Source organism: Grampus griseus, assembly GCF_964374135.1.
Source record: "Grampus griseus genome assembly, chromosome: 10".
Classification (NCBI taxonomy): domain Eukaryota; kingdom Metazoa; phylum Chordata; class Mammalia; order Artiodactyla; family Delphinidae; genus Grampus; species Grampus griseus.
Window position 1 is genome coordinate 37,390,422 of NC_139004.1, and position 18,079 is coordinate 37,408,500.

An 18,079-nucleotide genomic window follows, 5' to 3' on the forward strand; every position below is an offset into this window, starting at 1 on the left:
AGCCTCCCAGAGAGGAAAGAGTGGCAGGAAGAAGTAAGAGGACGAGGTATCAAACCCTGCAGCACCTTGAGGGAGGATGAGGAATGGGAAGAGGTCACTGAATTAGGGTAGGAGGCCTTGGGAGATTCTGAAGTTTCTCTTCACTGGGGAAACACTCTTGGATGGCCAAGATCACACATCACCCACACCACCTCTCCTTGCCTCTGGGCTGGGGGTTGCTCCTCCTTCACCTTCCCCTGGGCTCAGAGCACTGTTGTTCCAGGGAAGGTGTGGTCAAAACAAGGCAGTTTTCTTGAAAAAACATCACAGAAGAAAACCATTGCCAGGTGGAATTGTACTGATGCTCTGATTAGAAGTAGCAACGTGTCCTTTGAATGCAGTAGGAGGATGCTGCAACCATCAGCAATGGTGAAAACCGTTTCCATAGCAATGACAGTTTTTTAAGGAATGACTGCACCTCTTTTCTCATTAGCTGCGGAAGGATGCTGTGCCCTCATTGCGGTGGGCCCCCTCGAGCCAAGTTAGCACAGGAAGAAAAGGGGCTGGTTTGGCGGTTCTCTTACTGAACATCTTCTCTGCCAACCTCATCCAATTTGCCCTGATCACAGGAACATACGGAGCAAGCAAAGAGAACCCTGACACCATTCAGTGAATATTTCTTTTTCTTTTCTTCCTTCCTTTCTTCCTTCCTTCCTTTCTTTCTTTTTTTCTTTCTTTCTTTTTTTCTTTCTTTCTCTCTCTCTTTCTTTCTCTCTCTCTCTCTTTCTTTCTCTCTCTCTCTCTCTTCCTTTCTTTCCTTTCTCTCTTTCTTTCTTTCTTTTCTTTTTCTTTTTCTTTCTTCAGCTGTGGGGCTTGTGGGATCTTACTTCCCCCACCAGGGATCAAACCTGTGCCCTTGGCTGTGAAACGTGGAGCCCTAACCACTGGACCACCAGGGAATTCCCTTAGTGAATATTTCTGGATCAGCTTACTTGGATCTTAAAATCAAATAGATCTTTGACCTAAACGTCTCTTAAGACCACGTGCTACTAAAGAGAGAAAGTAGGGACTTCCCTGGCGGTCCAGTGGTTAAGACTTCACCCTTCCACTGCAGGGGGCGTGAATTCTGCATGCCTCACAGAGCACGGCCAAAAATAATAATAATAATAAAATAAAAAATAATAAAGAGAGAGAGTAGCTATCAGGGAAATAGAGCATTACTGTCATCACCACCTACTAACACCTCCACTCCCACCCATGTGAAGAATTGAACATTCTCTTTGAGGGCACAACCTGCATCTTGTTCCCTAGCACCGAGCAAACTTCCCGGTACATAGTGGGTGCCTATTAAAGGTTTGTTGAAAGAAATTAATGAGAAGAAAGCAAAATATTTTCTTCTATGATTTCTTTTCTTATCCCACGTAACGTCACGTTTTGGAAGCACAACTGTAAGGCAGCCTCTGAGGCTTTCAAGAACATGAGTCAATTTCCAGATAAATTAGAGGTGTGTGTTGCTAAAAGTTTTCATGTAACTCAAGTGTTCCTTTAAGGAACATTAAACAACAAATAAGGCCTTCCAAATTGCCTGCTTCTTTGTTTTCTCATTTCCTCCAAGACTGTCCATGTGTGGACACTCCACAGTGCCGGTGGTACCCACTGGCCTCTAGCCATCCTCCCTACCCTTCCTCCCAAGACCCATGTTAGAAGGAAGAAAGGCATCCTTGACTGTTGCTGTCACCTTCAAATCGCTCTGTTATGTCCCTGTGCCTTTTCTTCCCTCTATTTATGTATCTTCCTCACATTCACATGGATCCCTGCACATCTGAAATCATAATTATAGGTTCTTATTTTTGCCTCTAAGTGGGACATAGTAATAGAGTACATTTTAAAGTAATGAATCAGTTGGTAAACACAGAAGATACATGATACATAATACGTAAATACTTAATACACTAAATAACAGTAAATGCGTGATGAGGCTATAATTACAGATTCGAGTAGGCAATCCATAAATCTAAACTCCATAGGAATCTCTGGGAGCTCAGGACTGAGATTCAAAACATACTTTATTTTTCTTTTAACTTCCACCAAAGGGCAAAGGGTTTCTGAGCAACTCTGGGAAAATTGGAAAGCCCCAGGTGTTTCAGATTAAAGACACACTAATCAAGTGAGCTGCCCACACCCCAGCCTACTAAAAAGCTGCCCAGGAGGAGGTGGTTCTTTTGTCTTTTCCATGGGCAGCTGCTTCATTCTAGATGGAAAACGGAAGGGCCCGGGCTGCTTTAAGATGGAACTGGTGCAAATTCATTTATTGTATGTTAACTAAACATTCTTAGGTATTGTTCAGTTTACTAAATGTTTGTTATACATTTATTCCTTTGTTTAATAAGTACATCGGTCTAGGTACTCAGGATACAAGACCTAGCAAAACAGACAAAGGGGAGGGAGAGAGGTTCAGACAATAAACCACTAAACACGGAAAGATATGATATTGCCTAACATCGGGGGGTGCAGTAAAGGGGGAGACGGTGTGCTAATGGGAGTGCAATGGGAGGGCCCCTATGGGAAGGTGACATTTGAGCAGAGCCCTGAAGGAAGTGAGGGAACAAACTGTAAGGTGGTCTAGAAAGAGGGAACAGCCAGGGTGAAGACCCAAAGTGGAGCAGGCCTGAGGGACAGCAATCAGGGCTGCATGAGGGGAGTGGAGTGAGTAAGTGAGTAAGAGGGGACGGGAGAGGTGATGGGCCCGGGTCAGTGGGGCCTTGCTGGCTATTGTAAGGACTTAGACTTTGAGCCATTGGAGACAGGAGAGTGACAGGCTCTAACTTAATTTGTAAAAGCTCCCATGGGTGCTGAGGGGAGAAGTTACTGTAAGGAGGACAAGGGTAGAGCAGGGAGATCAGTTAGGAGGTGACTGCAGTAGTCCAGGTGAGCAGAGATGGGGCCTAGACCGGATGGTGGTGGAGGAGGAGGGGAGATGTGGTTCCAGGCCAGGTGTGCTTTTTTTTTAAAATTTATTTAATTAACTAATTTATTTTTGGCTGCGTTAGGTCTTCGTTGCTGTGCATGGCCTTTCTCTAGTTGTGGCGAGCCAGGGCTGCTCTTTGTTGCAGTGCGCGGGCTTCTCATTGCAGTGGCTTCTCCTGCTGTGCAGCGTGGGCTCTGGGTGCATGGGCTTCAGTAGTTGTGGCTCGTGGGCTCTAGAGCGCAGGCTCAGTAGTTGTGGCGCACAGGCTTAGTTGCTTCGCAGCATATGGGATCTTCCCGGACCAGGGCTCGGACCTGTGTCCCCCTGCATTGGCAGACAAATTCTTAACCACTGTGCCACCAGGGAAGCCCCAGGTGTGCTTTGAAAGTAGAGCCAACAGCCTCTGCTGATGGATCAGACGTGGGGAGCAAGAGAGAGAAAGGAGTTAGGGATGACTTCAAATGTTGGACCTGAGCAATTGGAAGAACAGAATTGCCATTTACTGAGCTGTCTTGTTAAATATTCTTAACAGCCTGTGAGATAGACAGGTAGGTCTCAGACACATTTCAGATGAAGACGCTGGGCCAGAAAAGCTGCAGGAGCTGCCCGCAGTCCCAAGGGGCAGGACGTGGCCTCTGGCTCCAGCTGTATTCATTTCCTATTGTTGCTGTCACAAAATACCACAAACTCTGTGGCTTTGGAATAACATGAATCAATTATCTTATGGTTCTGGAGGTCAGAAGTCCAAATTCAGGGAATTCCCTGGCCATCCGGTAGTTAGGACTCCACACTTCCACTGCAGGGGGCCGGGGCTCCATCCCTGGTTAGAGTACTAAGATCCTGCAAGCTGTGCGGTGCAGCCAAAAAAAAAGGAAGTCCAAAATCAGTCTCAATGGACTAGAATCAAGGTGTTGGCAGGGCTGTGTTCCTCCTGGAGGCTCTGGGGGACTAGCCGTGAGACCTGGGGCATGACCCCCTGTGGATCAGCTTCCTCCTCTGGGAAATGGGACAAGGGTAGCCCTTCCTCCCAGGGATGCTGAGGCATTTAAATGAGACAACAGCTTCGAGAGCTGATAGTACTCACATTAAGGGTAGGTTGGTTGGGCACATGGGTCAGCGCTGCTAGCCCACCCGGCAGACTCCGAGGCCTCTTCTAAGGGAGTTGTCTGTTTTGGTTGCAGTGCAATGGAGCCGCCGCGGGGCCCAAGGAAGCCTCTGTCAGGGAGGAGAGCCAGGTCTCTGGACAGGCTGCAGAACCCCCAGAAGGATTCAGAGTCGCGGGACTGCTGGTGCATTTCCCGGCCCACCAGCCCCTCCAGAAGGCTGCTGCGCCGGACGGCCAGCGATGGGGCCAAATGTCCCAAGAGCCCAGCTCAGTCTGCGGAGGCTCAGCGCACCACGGCTGCAGCCCTCAGCCCAGAGGAGACCAGGAAGTTTCTCCCCAGTGAGCAGAGGCCTCCGCAGGACACCAAGAAGGACAAGGCCCAGGGTCGGGCCCAGCAGGGGTGGCTGAAGACCATGATGAACTTTGTATTTGGGATGAGCCCTGAGGAGCCCAAGGAAAAGACCAACAAGAGGGCCAAGGGGAAGGAGGGCTTCCCCGAGCCTGCAGAAACCCCCGAGACACCGGGCGAGCCAGCTCCCAGGAAGAAAGCCCACAGCAAGAAGGCCAGCCGCAAGAAACACGGTCACAAGAAACATGGTGCTGAGGAAACCAAGGGCATCCGAGATCAGGAGGCCAAAGGGCAGGAGGCCAAGATGGCTGGTGCCTCATGCTGCGAGGAGGCTGATCTGGGCCCAGCAGCTGGGGGTGAGCAGACCATGCCCGTTTCTATGGTAACCCCACAGCCACCATCCCCCACCCCAAGGGCTAGGGTGCTCTGAGCTGGCTGCTCAAACCTCTTAACAGATGGGGACTTGGAAGGTAGGGCCACTATCAGGAACGACACCACTTCTTTTTTTTTTTTATAAGATTTAAAAAATATGTATTTTATTTATTATCATTTATTTTTGGCTGCATTGGGTCTTCGTTGCTGCGCGAGAGCTTTCTCTAGTTGCGGCGAGCGGGGGCTACTCTTCATTGAGGTGCGAGGGCTTCTCATTGTGGTGGCTTCTCTTGTTGTGGAGCACGGGCTCTAGGCGCATGGGCTTCAGTAGTTGTGGCACGTGGGCTCTAGAGCGCAGGCTCAGTAGTTGTGGCGCACGGGCTTAGTTGCTCCGCGGCATGTGGTATCTTCCTGGACCAGGGCACGAATCTGTGTCCCCCTGCATTGGCAGGCGGATTCTTAATCACCACGCCACCGGGGAAGTCCAGCACCACTTCTCTGAGGCAGAGCAGCACCGTGGCTGAGAACTTGAGGTCAAACCCCAGTTCCACCACTCACTGGCTGTGTGACCTGAGGCTGGCGACTTTCCTCTCTGAGCCTCCATTTTTTCTTCCCCTTGATACAATGGAGATTATAACAGTTGCTATCTCGGGGGGTGGCCATGGCCCAGAGCTGACACATGGGAAGTGCTTCATAAGTGGCAAATGTTATTGTTAAGTACTCTGGTTTGAGGAGCACGGACCAGGGAGAAATAGGATGACAGAGGGGAATCAAGGAGGGAAGCCCTACCCACCAACACTAGTCTACATGTGAGGACTGGGGGTGGGTGACAGGGAAATAGAAACAGCTTGCTTCTGGGGTGCAGGTTCTAGACTTGGCTCCATCAGGAATAAACTTGCTGTGTGACCTTGAGCAAGTTGCTGTCCCTCTCTGGAACCTTTGATTCTCGTTTGTAAAATGAAGGAGCTGTTCCCCAAGGTGCCTTCCTTTTCTGACGCTTAGCGTCCTGGAGTTGAATGTTCCACAGGCTGCTGGAGGAAGATGAAGCTTTGCCCTATAGGACTCAAAACTCACCATGTTTTTAATGGGGGAGAAGGGACACAAGGAAGATCCAAGATATTTTGGGGGTGGGGGGAAGGATGTCTGGGTAGAGGCAGCCTCTTTTCAAATGGAAATCTCGGTGGGTTTCTGATTTTTTTTGGTTAAGCCTAGAGCTGCTCCAGCAGTCCCTGTCCTGCTGTGAATTCTATGCTGTTTTATTGTGTTGATTAACAAAGTTGGAAGAATGTCACTGACACCCACACACTGCCCCACTCACTTGGTTTCATCTTTATTACAGGAGGGGAAGTTTCTGACCTCCCCCAGTTCTCCCTCCTTGAAGGTGGAGGTGCTGGAGTCCGGAAGGTTTCTTCCCAAGCCACAGGTCGCCAGGGAGAAGAGGAGCTCGGAAAGCCTGACAGTGAGTCAGAATCTTCTTAGTGACCTCTTTGCCTGCAGCTGGGGCAGCTGTTGGCAAACGAGGTGAAGTGCTCCCGATGCCTGCTTAGACCTCTCAAAATGTGTGTGCTGATCTCACCGGTTCTGGTGCTTCTGGTCACATTTACATTAGAGTTTCACAGAAGGGAGTCTCAGGAATTAGACTGGCTGCTGGCAAATACTCCTGCCTTGTGTGTTGAGCATGGGACTTTTTTTTTTTAGTCATTTTAAACTCATAGAAGGAATATATACATATATATACATACACATATATACACATATATATTTAAATATAGAGAAGAGTGGAAAGAGTAGTTCTATGCACACTCATATACTCACAATTGTTAACAGTTGGCCATATTTGCTTCGTGTGTGTATAATTTTGTTGCTGAACCATTTTAAGTAAAATGATCCTTCAACCTTAAATCTTAAGCACATATCTGCAAGAAATAAGAACAGTCTCATACACAACCATAGTCTTGTTATTGCCCCTAATAAAAGAAATAATGCTGTATTAATCTAATTCCCTACAAAGAATGGGCATATTTTATTTTATATTTTATTTATTTATTTTTTAAATGAATTAAGTTATTTACTTATTTTTGGCTGTGTTGGGTCTTCGTTGCTGTGCGTGAGCTTCCTCTAGTTGCGGCGAGCAGGGGCTACTCTTTGTTGAGGTTTGCCGGCTTCTCGTTGCGATGGCTTCTCTTGTTGCAGAGCACGGGCTCTAGGTGCACGGGCTTCAGTAGTTGCGGCACGCGGGCTCAGTACTTGTGGCTCGCAGGTTCTAGAACACAGACTCAGTAGTTGTGGCTCACGGGCTTAGTTGCTTCGCAGCATGTGGGATCTTCCCGGACCAGGGCTCAAACCTCTGTCCCCTGCATTGGTAGGCGGATTCTTAACCACTGCACCACCAGCAAAGTCCCAAGAATGGGCATATTTTAAACGATATGAAATGGAGAAGCTATGCATCTGTCAAAGAATAGCGAAAAGGCATTTAATTGGTTATTTTGCAGGATAATTGTTTTCTCACATGAGAGGGAGTTGTCAGGTAGACTGAGTCAAAGTACAAAAGCCTAACCGGATTTAGAAATGAGAGAGAAGAGAGGGGTGAAAAAACCTGCAGATAGCCTGGGAGGAGGGAATCTTGTTTGCACCTTCTTTTGTGTAATCTGATCAGCTGGCAACTAAGCAGAGGCTCCTTTGGGCACATTGTCTTTGGGTAGGTCGACTGGAATATCAAAGAAAACCATTTATGTTGTTTGGGCTTCTCTGTAAACCCTTGGCAGTGTAGTTGGGGCACCAACGGGGCAGGCTACCTGTGTCATGCCTGCTGGAGTGCCTCTGTCCAGCTTAGTTAGGCCTGGTCTCCATCATTTCCCCTGCTGGAATTTTGTAGGTTGGATCAACATTAGCCTTGCAAAATATTTCCAAGCACAGTCTCTCATTTGATGGCCTGACAGCCTTCTGAGGGAACCAGGACGGGGATTATGATCCACACTTCACAGAGGAAGAGATGAAGGCCCAGAGAGATTAAGAGACTTACCCAGGTCACACAGCTTGTCAAACCCCAAGTAGATACGCACAGATCTGCAATGTTCAAAGGAAATCATGGGGCACAAGTTGAATGCTTAAAGGACTGACTCGAAACTTCCTGCATAAAATTTCATGCTTTGGTCTAGTACCCTTCGCCTGTGGATCTTCCAAGCCTCTCTCAGAAGGACCAGCCCCTGTAATGTGGTGCTTCTCCCACACCCCACCTTCCGTGCTAAAGGAGTTGTTTTAAGAGGACCCTGAAGGCCCAAGTTGGTCTCAGAACTCCAAGACAGTCATTAGAAAGGATTCTCTGTGCATCTAGAAAGATTAACTGGGTGCATTTGTTTTCTTCCAGAGGATACCATCATCCAGAAGATAGCGGGATTTCTCAAAAAAGTGGGAGACCAGTGGGAAGAAGAGGTGAGGGGCAAACTGTCTGCACAGATGCCCAGGGGCCTGCTGCCTTCCCCTCCTCCTCCTTGCTCGAGCCCCACCTGTCCTTCTGGGCCTCAGCGCTCCCCTGCTCCAGGCTCTGTCACCTCCCTTGCCTGGGGCCGCCCTGAAGCCCTTGGTTGCCCCTCAGTTGCTTCTTGGGGAGCTTTCCCCTCTCCTCAAGGTCAGGGGCTTGACCCAGTTTCTCTCATCTCCCCCACAGCAGCATCAAGCCTCTCAGCCAGAGGTGGCTCCTCAAAACCCAGCACCAGGCTTCAGGAAGAAACCCGAAGAGAGAAAGTCTAGCCTCAAGAAAGCCTTTTCTCATAAGAAACATGGTTTTGAGGAGCCCAAGAGAGCACAGGCTGCAGATGTTTCCAGCCCAGAGTCCCGGCCGCCCAAGAGGCCCAGCTTTCTGCCCCTGTGTGTTGGTGGCCATCGACCCTCCAGCTCCAGCAGCCCAGGTGAGCAGGCTCACAGTTACCACGGCAACACTGCAGCTGCCTACTGCGCTGGAACCTTCCCCAAGGCTTGCATTGGCCATTTTCAGAGCTGCCATCCCAGTTCTGACTTTTGCTCTGCCCTAAGCAGTGTGGGGAGGGCAAAAGGGATACCTCCACGCACGAAGCCTCGCTGTCTAGGCAACCCAGCTAAGCCCCTGGTGGAAATTGTGTTCAGAGATTTCCCCCAACTATCCTCTTCTCTCCGTAGCCTCAGCTTCTGCACCTTGGCAGGGGGTAGCATGTGCAGGAAGGAACTGGAGACTGGGAGGCAGGAGACCTGGGTTCTGGGCTCCATCTCTGTGCCTCAATCTCCTTGCCTGTAAAATGAGACACTTCCCTGCTGTGTATCTATATGCAATCAGTTCTCATTTTATGAATTACATCTTATTATCCTCATTTCACAGATGAGGGAACTGAGGCTTAGGGAGATAAAAGAATGTGTTTGTGGTCACATGGCCCATCAGTGATGGAGCCAGAGCTACAGGGAGAAAGGGTCAGCCTGGGTGTCAGGGAGGAACAGCCCAGCAGGTCATCTTGGCCAGAAGAATGTATACTTTAAAAAGGAGAAGGCAATGTTTAACACCAAAGAGTGAATCCCCAGTGGTGGGATTTCAGGCCGCAAGGGGAGATATTTTCATGTAGGGGGATCCTGGCTGTGATGAGTTTAATTCGCGCCAGGGCATCAGGCATTTACTCTCCAATTCATGGATCAAGTCAAGATGGTGGAGGGATGAGGTCTCCAGGGGAGGGAGGAGAGGGGAGCAAAGCCCAGGAAAGGCAGCTGTATGGAAGTGCAAAGGGATGAGGGAGCTTGGTCTTCAGTACATCAGAGCCACGGCCCTGCCCAGCAGCTCCCCGCCACCCCAGCAAGGCCTTTGCACGCACTAGCCACAGGGTGCACTCTGGAGTCTCTGCTGACTTCTGTGCATTAGTTAACACCCTCAGACTGATGAAGCTCACTCACCATTTCCTCTTCTCAGGTGTGGAAAAACCTGAAGTCCAAGAGACTCTGTCTACAGATGGTGGGGATCCAAGTCCCTTCGAGCTTTCCAACCCAGCAGGAAGCCGGGGACCCGAAGAGGACCTGCAGCTGGACAGAGCCTCGGAATTCAGTCAGTACCCCCTCTCCTTTTCTCAGAGGCCCCTTGGAAGATGTCTGGTCTGACCCCTCTACTTGCAGAAGAGAAACTGAACCAGAGAGAGGCAGTGACCTGTCCTTACCTGCCTCTGAGTGAAGCAGGCTGGGGAGGCAGCTCAGGGTCCAGAGCACAGGCCCCGAGCCAGGCTGCTGTTACTCTGTCTGAGTCTCAGCTGTAAAACCACAACAGTGATAACATCCTCCTTGGTGAGGCCAACATAAGGCGATACAAGGAAAGCATCAGTCCATGGCAAGGCCTCGATAGATGGTACGATCTTTGGGCCTGGGTTCAAATTTGGGCTCTGACCTCTCCAGCTTTGTGATCTTGGACAAGCTACTTCATCTCTGGTCTCAGTTTCCTCATCTGTAAAATGGGGATAATAATAGTACCTACTCTCTAGAGTCGTTGGAGGCTCTATATGAATTAATGATGATAATGCCTTTAGAGCAGTGCCCATGAGCAGCTAATAAATTGTCAGCTGCCATTTGCTGTGACTATTAGTGTTGTTGTCATGTAGCCCAGCTTGAGAGCATAGCCTCAGGAGAAGTGAAGAGGGTAGGAAAGGGGGTAGGGGCCTTAGGAGAGAAGCTGAACCAGCGGTAGCTGCCATAACTATTATTATTATTTTATCATTGGCAGAGCCGAGCCTAAGATCATATAATCACTGTCAGTTCTGTGTGTCTGGAGATCCGCTTCCCCTACCTCCCCCATTCTGCCTTGTTTGCTTTTCACAGAAAATGTGCCTTGAAGGAGAATTGAGAAGGGCCCTTGTTCTACCTAGAAGAGGAGGAAAGAGCGGGGTGAGGGGACTTGTGGGGGCCAGGCCTTTCCTTATGGTCTTGAGACACCTTCTCCTGGAGGCAGGGGCCTCGGCTGTTTCCTGCACCTAACAAGGCACATCTAGGCCCTTCCTCAGTGGTAAATGAATAAGTGAATGTGTTCCCGTGAAGCCAGCTCTGCCCGCAGGTTACCTCTGAGGAATCTGTGGTCCCCATGGGTTGGGCCTGAGACAACCTTAAAGGCAAGCTCATTAGCACCCCACCCTGGAGACCTGTGAGAATCCTCCAGGGAGCCATTGGGCCTTAGGAAATGAAGACTGACCATAGAAAGGCTTTTCTCAACACTCAAGGGTGAACAACCGCTTTGTTCTTTTTTAGAATTTATCCAGGAGATCATGGACCTACTCCAAGATGCAGAGGAGCAGGGGGGAGACAAGGTGAGGAAGACATTCCCCATGTAGACACTGACCCTCACTATGGACACCCCTACCCCTACCTGGCACAATAACTTCCCTGCCCCTCCCCCAATTCTACATCTTGCCAGAGCCTGGCTCCAGTCTCTCCTTCCCAGAGCCTCCTCTGACCGCTGCAGGCTGTACTTGTTTCCCCAGCTCTGAGCACCAATCACCCTTCTCCCCCGGCCACACCCTCTGGTCCATAGTGGGTCTCTGTTTGTTTCAGGCGATGGTCTCTTTCCTCCACTCACTTGTAACCTCCTCAAAGTAAGGGACCCTGACTCAGTTTCTCTTATCTCCCCCACAGCAACTTCAAGTCCAGGAGGCACAAGTGGCTGTAGGAAACCTGGCCCCAACCTCCAGAAAGAAATCACAAGAGAAAAAGTCCAGTTTCAGAAAAGCCTTTTCTCATAAGAAACATGGCTTGAAGGAGCCCAAGAGAGGGGCTGCTGCAGGTGCTGCCAGTCCAGAGTCCCGGCCGTCAAAGAGGCCCAGCTTTCTGCCCCTGTGTGTTGGTGGCCATCGACACTCTATCTCCAGCAACCCTGGTGAGCGGGCCTGGGGTTGCCATGGTAACAGAGGCTGCCTCTGGCCCCTAGGCTTCTCCAGGGTAGGGTCGGCCAGCTGCTTGGTGTCCTGTACAGTCTTGACTTTCACTCTCTGCTCTGAGCTGAGTGGGGAGGTGTGGGAGGGCTGTGGAGAGGAGAAAGGGGTCGGTTGCTGCCAGGACCCACCCCTATGACACACACCTTCCCTCCCCCCGACCATAAACACCTAAAAACAAATGTGGTATGAGAGCAGTGCATCTGTTCCTCAGATACATGCGTCAGAATCACCTGGAAAGCTCATAGAAAAACAGAAACCCAGGTTAGATGAAGTAGGATATGGCCTGGGCTTCCGTTTTTTCACTACACCGAACTATGAGGACCACTGGTGTACAACAAATTCTCCTGACATTTACTGCCTGCCACGTTCACACATATTATCTCATTTAACACCCCCACTCACAACCCTGTGAGGTCAGTCCTGTTACTCCCATTTGACAGATGGAGAAAGTGAGGTTCAGACAGGCTAAGTGACTTGGCAAAGGCTCGCAGAGTTAAAGGGGAAGTGGGCTCACTGGGTGGGACCTGTTGGTAGGCCTGCTTGTTTTCCTCCCAGACCATGAGGAGGCAAAGGGAGTGGTTGGAAGAAAGAATGAGATTTCTGGAGGCGCAAAAAGCACTGTGAACTCCTCTGAGGCAGGTCCAGTGGGGCTGGGGGTTCCCAAGGAGGCTGGGAAACCAGGACCCTTCTCGAGCCAGAGCCTTTGGACAGCTTCTTGTCAGAACCTGGGTTCAGCAATGTGCTGGTGGATTTGAGACAGGTGCAAACACACTCACACCAACTCCTCTTTGCCCTCAGATCCGGAGGATGTGGAGTTCCAGGAGTCCTCGCCTGCAGAAGGGGGGCCAGTTGGATCCTCAGAAGCACCCTCCCAGGCCAGAAGCCACAAGCCAGAAGCAGGACCTCAGCCACATGGAGCAAATGAATCTAGTTCGTGCCACCCTGCTCTCTCCTGGGACAGCTTCCCCGGGGCTTCCCTTTTGCATGGATTTCACAGCCTGAATCCTAGTAGCGAACTGGGAAGACAGCTGACAAGTACCCCAGGAGGCTCTAGAAGGGCAGAGAGGAGACAGGGTTGGCCTTTGAACAGGCACTGGTGGGGCAGAGTTGCAGGTGGACAACCTTCTTCAGGTAGAGAATACCTGTCCATTCTGTGGGATGTAATTTCACCCCCACCACATGCCACTGCTTTGCCTGAATGTTTCATATAAAATTCCTGTCTTGCTCTGGGTCTCATAACCAGTGGCACACTGGCAAACGAACTCTGGGTAAGGGCAGGGGGATTGGGGGAAGCCCTGATTTGTAGCATTTGCAGATTTCTGTGGTATAAAATTCCCACCACGGCCAATTTCAAGCTGCTGACAGTTTATAACAGCAGGTCCACAAATGTCCTGAGTATTTACAATTAACTCTCGGTGCAAGCAGGAGTTTGCTTGCTTTTTATAGCCCAGGCTGATGGTACATTCCCGTTGCATCAGTAGCCATGGCATTTGCCCTCCCTACATTCTGAGGAGTTGTTCCTGGCCCCAGCTCCCATTCCTGACTACTCTGTAGCCTGGATAAGGTCTCAGTTTCCCCATCTGTCAGAATGGAGCTGAATGTGGTGACAGGTGAGGCTCCGCAGGCCGAATTGCCTTCTATTTCTATACAGCTAACCAAAACAAAGCTCACATGCTCCAACCCTAGTTTAGGGGAAGATTTTTCTTTGCCCTTCATATCTAATCTGTGTACTGTGTTTTAGAGACAAAATACTTCTGCAATCGATGGATGGGTTATTACACAACAACATGTCAATAATCCCTCAATCCTTCTTTATTTTCCTTAGAGGAGCTGATCATCCAGAAGCTGGTGGCCCTTCTCCAAGAAGTGGATGGCCAGTTGGGGGAGCAGGTGAGGATTGCTCAGTCTCCACAAGGACTGGACCCAAGTTCAGTCCCCATCTTTGCATCTGGGTGACCGTGGTAGGCCCCTTAACCTCTATGAGCCTCTGTTTTCTCTTTTGCAAAATGGGGAATAAATACCTACTTGCCAAGGTTAGTGCATCTATAGAAAATGCCAGACACATAGCAGATGAGATCAATGTTAACTTAAAAATAATATAAACCTATGTGGCTCCCCCTGCCAGCCGGGACCTCCCCCAGTCCAAATCCTCCTTGAAGTTCAGTTCATGAGCCACCTCCCGGGAAACCTCCTTCCCTGAGTCCCGCTGATCTCGTCCTCTGCTATCTGCCGTTCACTCTGTTTTGGCACGCACTTCAGTAATTATAAGGTCTCCAATTCTTTCAAACTTTTATTAGAGTTTCTTCCCTTGCTAGGTAGAGTGTAACATAAGGTTCCCTGCCTTTGAAAACCTCACAGACTACTTGGAGAGACAAACGCAGATCGCATATGAAGAGGAGTTACGTGTGAGCACAAGTCAGAGATGAGTCATCAGTGTAGCTGAACTTGTTAGAGCCTCTCCTTACCACCACAGAGCACCTGGCCCAGCTCCCAACTGCCAGTACCTGCATCCCTTTGCCTGAGGACTGGCCCCCAGAGCCATTTACCACCCACAGGTTAGGCCAGAATGAGCACTCTCCACCTCCCCAGGAGCAGCCCTCAACCACTGGCTGATGCGAGCTGGTGTACACATACCCCAGCTCCCTTATCCTTTGGAGGGATAACTCTGTGGTGTGTGTTCTTCGAGGGCTCCCAGAGTGCCCCGAGGGGCTCAGGCTCAGCTGCCAGCCTGAGTGGGATGCCTTCCCATTCTTGCCCCAGGTCTCCATTCCCCCATCTGTGTTTGCCAGGATCACTTACCACATAAGTGAGCCGCATCCGAGTCCTGGTCTCAGGATCTGCCTCTGGGGGGAACTCAACTTAAGACATTTAGGTGTTAAGAGGAGGAGGCTTAGGGTGGGAACTAAAATTCATCCAACATCCACTTTGCATAAAACATTAAACTATCTCACTTCATCTCCTTCCCCCAACGACAGTGTTGGGGAGGCACATATTATTACCCCCATTTTACACATGAGCGGTCACACAGCTAGTAAAGGCTATTTAAGCATCTGTTATCTGAATCTAAAGACCTACATTTTTTTTTTCCCCCACTTTGTTCTGCTGGTACAGTTGTACCTTGCAGAACAGATTCTGAGAGGCTGGGGATGCTAGATGAATTTAACAAGGGGTGCTTTTCCCAGGGACAATGAGGCACCCAGCCTGGCTGCATCCAGTTGGGGGAGGGAGAGGCTGTGGGGAGGGGGCTCCCTGCTGGCAACACTGACGACCTGCCTTCATTTCTGCTTCCAGTTCAGGCAACACCCCAGCTTTAAGAAGTTTTTCTACAAGCTCCCAGACTCTTCCCTCAGAAAGCTCGTAGCCACCCTGCGCCCCCAGGAGGCCCACTCCACGGAGCCCAAGAGACCCTACCCGTTTGTCTTTGGCTTGGCTAACAAAAGTGCTGGCAGCAATCACCAAGCCGTCCTCAGCCTCACGGGCCTACACTACAGGCGACCGAGTTTTAGCCAGTTCCCAAACAGGGAGGACCAGCAGGTGAGAAAGGGCAATATGGCATGAGGGGCCACAGACTCACAATCACAAGGATCTGCCTACAGCCCTCTCCCCTCCCCTGCTTACTTCAGGACTTCTGGAATCCAGCTCAAATGCCACCACCTTGTCAAGGCCTTCTGAGACAATTCTACGCCACAGCAGCCTCTTTCTTTTCCAAACCCCGCCCTCTTTGCCTGCTCATTAGCTAATCAGCATCTTCTTTATTTGGTCTCCCACTGGATGTGCATTTTCACACTTCTTGACATCAGTATGGGATGTTGGACCAGCTACTATCTTAGCTGCCCTCTTATGATTCCATGGGTTGTGCTGCTTGGCTTTCCAATTGAGACTGTCGTAAAATTTACAGAACAACGTAAAGTAAGATTACGTATCAAATAAGGTAGGTGAGAAGGATCCCTGGGGCTGTTTGGTTCTGGAAGGCTTCCTGGAGGCCATTCTTCACTGACCTTGCCTTGATTGATTAATTAAGAATAGCCTCTTTTTTGAATTATGGTTTTCTCAGGGTATACGCCCAGTAGTGCAGGACAGGTGTAAAGACGCAGATGTAGAGAATGGACTTGAGGACATGGGGAGGGGGGAGGGTAAGCTGGGACAAGTGAGAGAGTGGCATGGACATACATACACTACCAAACGTAAAATAGATAGCTAGTGGGAAGCAGCATAGCACAGGGAGATGAGCTCGGTGCTTTGTGACCACCTGGAGGGGTGGGATAGGGAGAGTGGGAGGGAGGCACAAGAGGGAGGGGATATGGGGATATATGTATACATATAACTGATTCACTTTGTGATACAGCAGAAACTAACACAACATTGCAAAGCAATTATACTCCAATAAAGATGTTAAAAAAAAAAAAGAATAGCCTCTCCACTGCCATCACTCAGCCCTTTTTTTTTGGCATAAGGGGATCTTAGCTCCCCGACCAGGGATCGAACCTATGCCCCCTGCAGTGGAAGCTTGGAGTCCTAACCACTGGACCGCCAGGGAATTCCCCATCACTCACTCTTTTGACTGGTTTCATGCTTTTCCTAATAATCCCCCCTTCCCTGAGGCTGTAGGATGGTTCCTGTAGAGATAAAACTTAACGCATTTTTTTTAATCAGAATTTTCTGTTGGACTCTAATAGAGATCTCCCTACTCTTTTCAAATTCTCTTAAGATGACCTGCTTACAAACATTTGACCAGATCTATAGTGCAGAAACCACTGAATGAAGTTGTGATTTTAAAGGAATGAAATGTCCTATTGGTGTTGGACACATAGGACCAGAACTTCTATATCCAAATTGTCCCCTGGGAAACCAGACCTTTACTGCAATGATGTCACCATCATTCGAACCCTTTGTCTTCTCCTCCTGGAATTACCTTTAGAAGCCATGTGATAAGGCTCTCAAGAAAGCTGGTCTTATTTCATGATACTTGTACCTCATCATTCGAATGGTTTTCCTAGTGGAAACTCCTCGTGACCTTAGACCTCTCTTTTCTCAGACTCACTGTCTTCTTCTGGAGAATAGGGATCATTTGCCCTCTAAACTGGGTCAGGTAATAGCTGATGGAGTGATCTGAGTTCTTTGTGAAAGATATTATAGAAACATCAATTCTGACATCCTCAGTAGCCCTAACTCCATCTTCTGGTTTTACTAGCCATTCATTCATTTATTTATTCAACCAGTAGACATTCAGAGCTTCCTATGAGCCTAACTGTGCAAGATGCTATGAGAGCCTGTGGAAGGTTCTGCTAGTGGAAAAGGATAGAATGTTTACTGATGACAAAATTAAATATCAATTAAATGCCAAATTAGCACTAACTGAGGTCAATAAAGCAAATTGGTTCCAGGAGCCTTCCAGGAAGTAGCAGGCATTGATTTTTGACCTTTGAGGATGGAGAAGCTATAGATGGGGAGAAAGGACCAGTAGGACACTGCAGACAGGAGATACTGTGTGAGCAAAGACCCAGAGGTGGGAGCTAGTGGGTTAATGAGAAGTCTGTTGTTATCAGCGTGGGACCCATACATAATTGGGCTATGGCTAAGACCTGTGTTCTTTTTCTCCTCCCAGAATGACACAAATCCTCAGAGCCAGAGTCCAGATTGAAAGCTATGCTTTGCACTCAAGTTCCCTGAATTATCCAAACATCGGCGGCTTTAGCCAGAAGACCCTGAAGATGTCCCAATCCAGTGCTTCACAGACATGACTGAAGACAAGAGTGGGCAGCCATTCTGCATCCTTGCACCGTTGTGAGCTTATCTCAGTGGAGAATGCAGAAATGTTCCTCCACAAAGCTGGAGGCAGAGGCCATGGGGGGAAATAGCACTGGACTGGGAGTTAGGAGACCAGGACTCCCCCTGCTCACCTGCCCCAAACTTGCTGCAAGACCCTGTCCACCACCTTATCTTTGATAAAGGTGACAGGAATGTACAGTGGAGAAAGGACAGCCTCTTCAATAAGTGGTGCTGGGAAAACTGGACAGGTACATGTAAAAGAATGAGATTAGATCACTCCCTAACACCATGCACAAAAATAAGCTCAAAATGGATTAAAGACCTAAATGTAAGGCCAGAAACTATCAAACTCGTAGAGGAAAACATAGGCAGAACACTCTATGACATAAATCACAGCAAGATCCTGTCTGACCCACCTCCTAGAGTAATGGAAATAAAAACAAAAATAAACAAATGGGACCTAATGAAACTTCAAAGCTTTTGCACAGCAAAGGAAACCATAAACAAGACCAAAAGACAGCCCTCAGAATGGGAGAAAATATTTGCAAATGAAGCAACCGACAAAGGATTAATCTCCAAAATTTACAAGCAGCTCATGCAGCTCAATAACA

At 49.1% G+C, this 18,079-nt stretch overlaps 1 protein-coding gene across 1 annotated transcript; it reads left to right on the top strand.

Moving 5' to 3' along the window:
- Nucleotides 1–4,129: 4,129 nt before the first annotated feature.
- On the top strand, nt 4,130–17,340 carry BNIP5 (BCL2 interacting protein 5; the record flags this gene model as incomplete). The annotated part of the gene is made up of 10 exons (XM_082663492.1): nt 4,130–4,783; nt 6,155–6,232; nt 8,441–8,681; nt 9,701–9,832; nt 11,017–11,075; nt 11,401–11,641; nt 12,498–12,629; nt 13,525–13,589; nt 14,991–15,233; nt 17,305–17,340. Exons 1-10 carry the CDS (start codon nt 4,133–4,135, stop codon nt 17,338–17,340), a joined length of 1,878 nt encoding a protein of 625 aa, XP_082519618.1. The 5' UTR covers nt 4,130–4,132.
- Nucleotides 17,341–18,079: the final 739 nt, after the last annotated feature.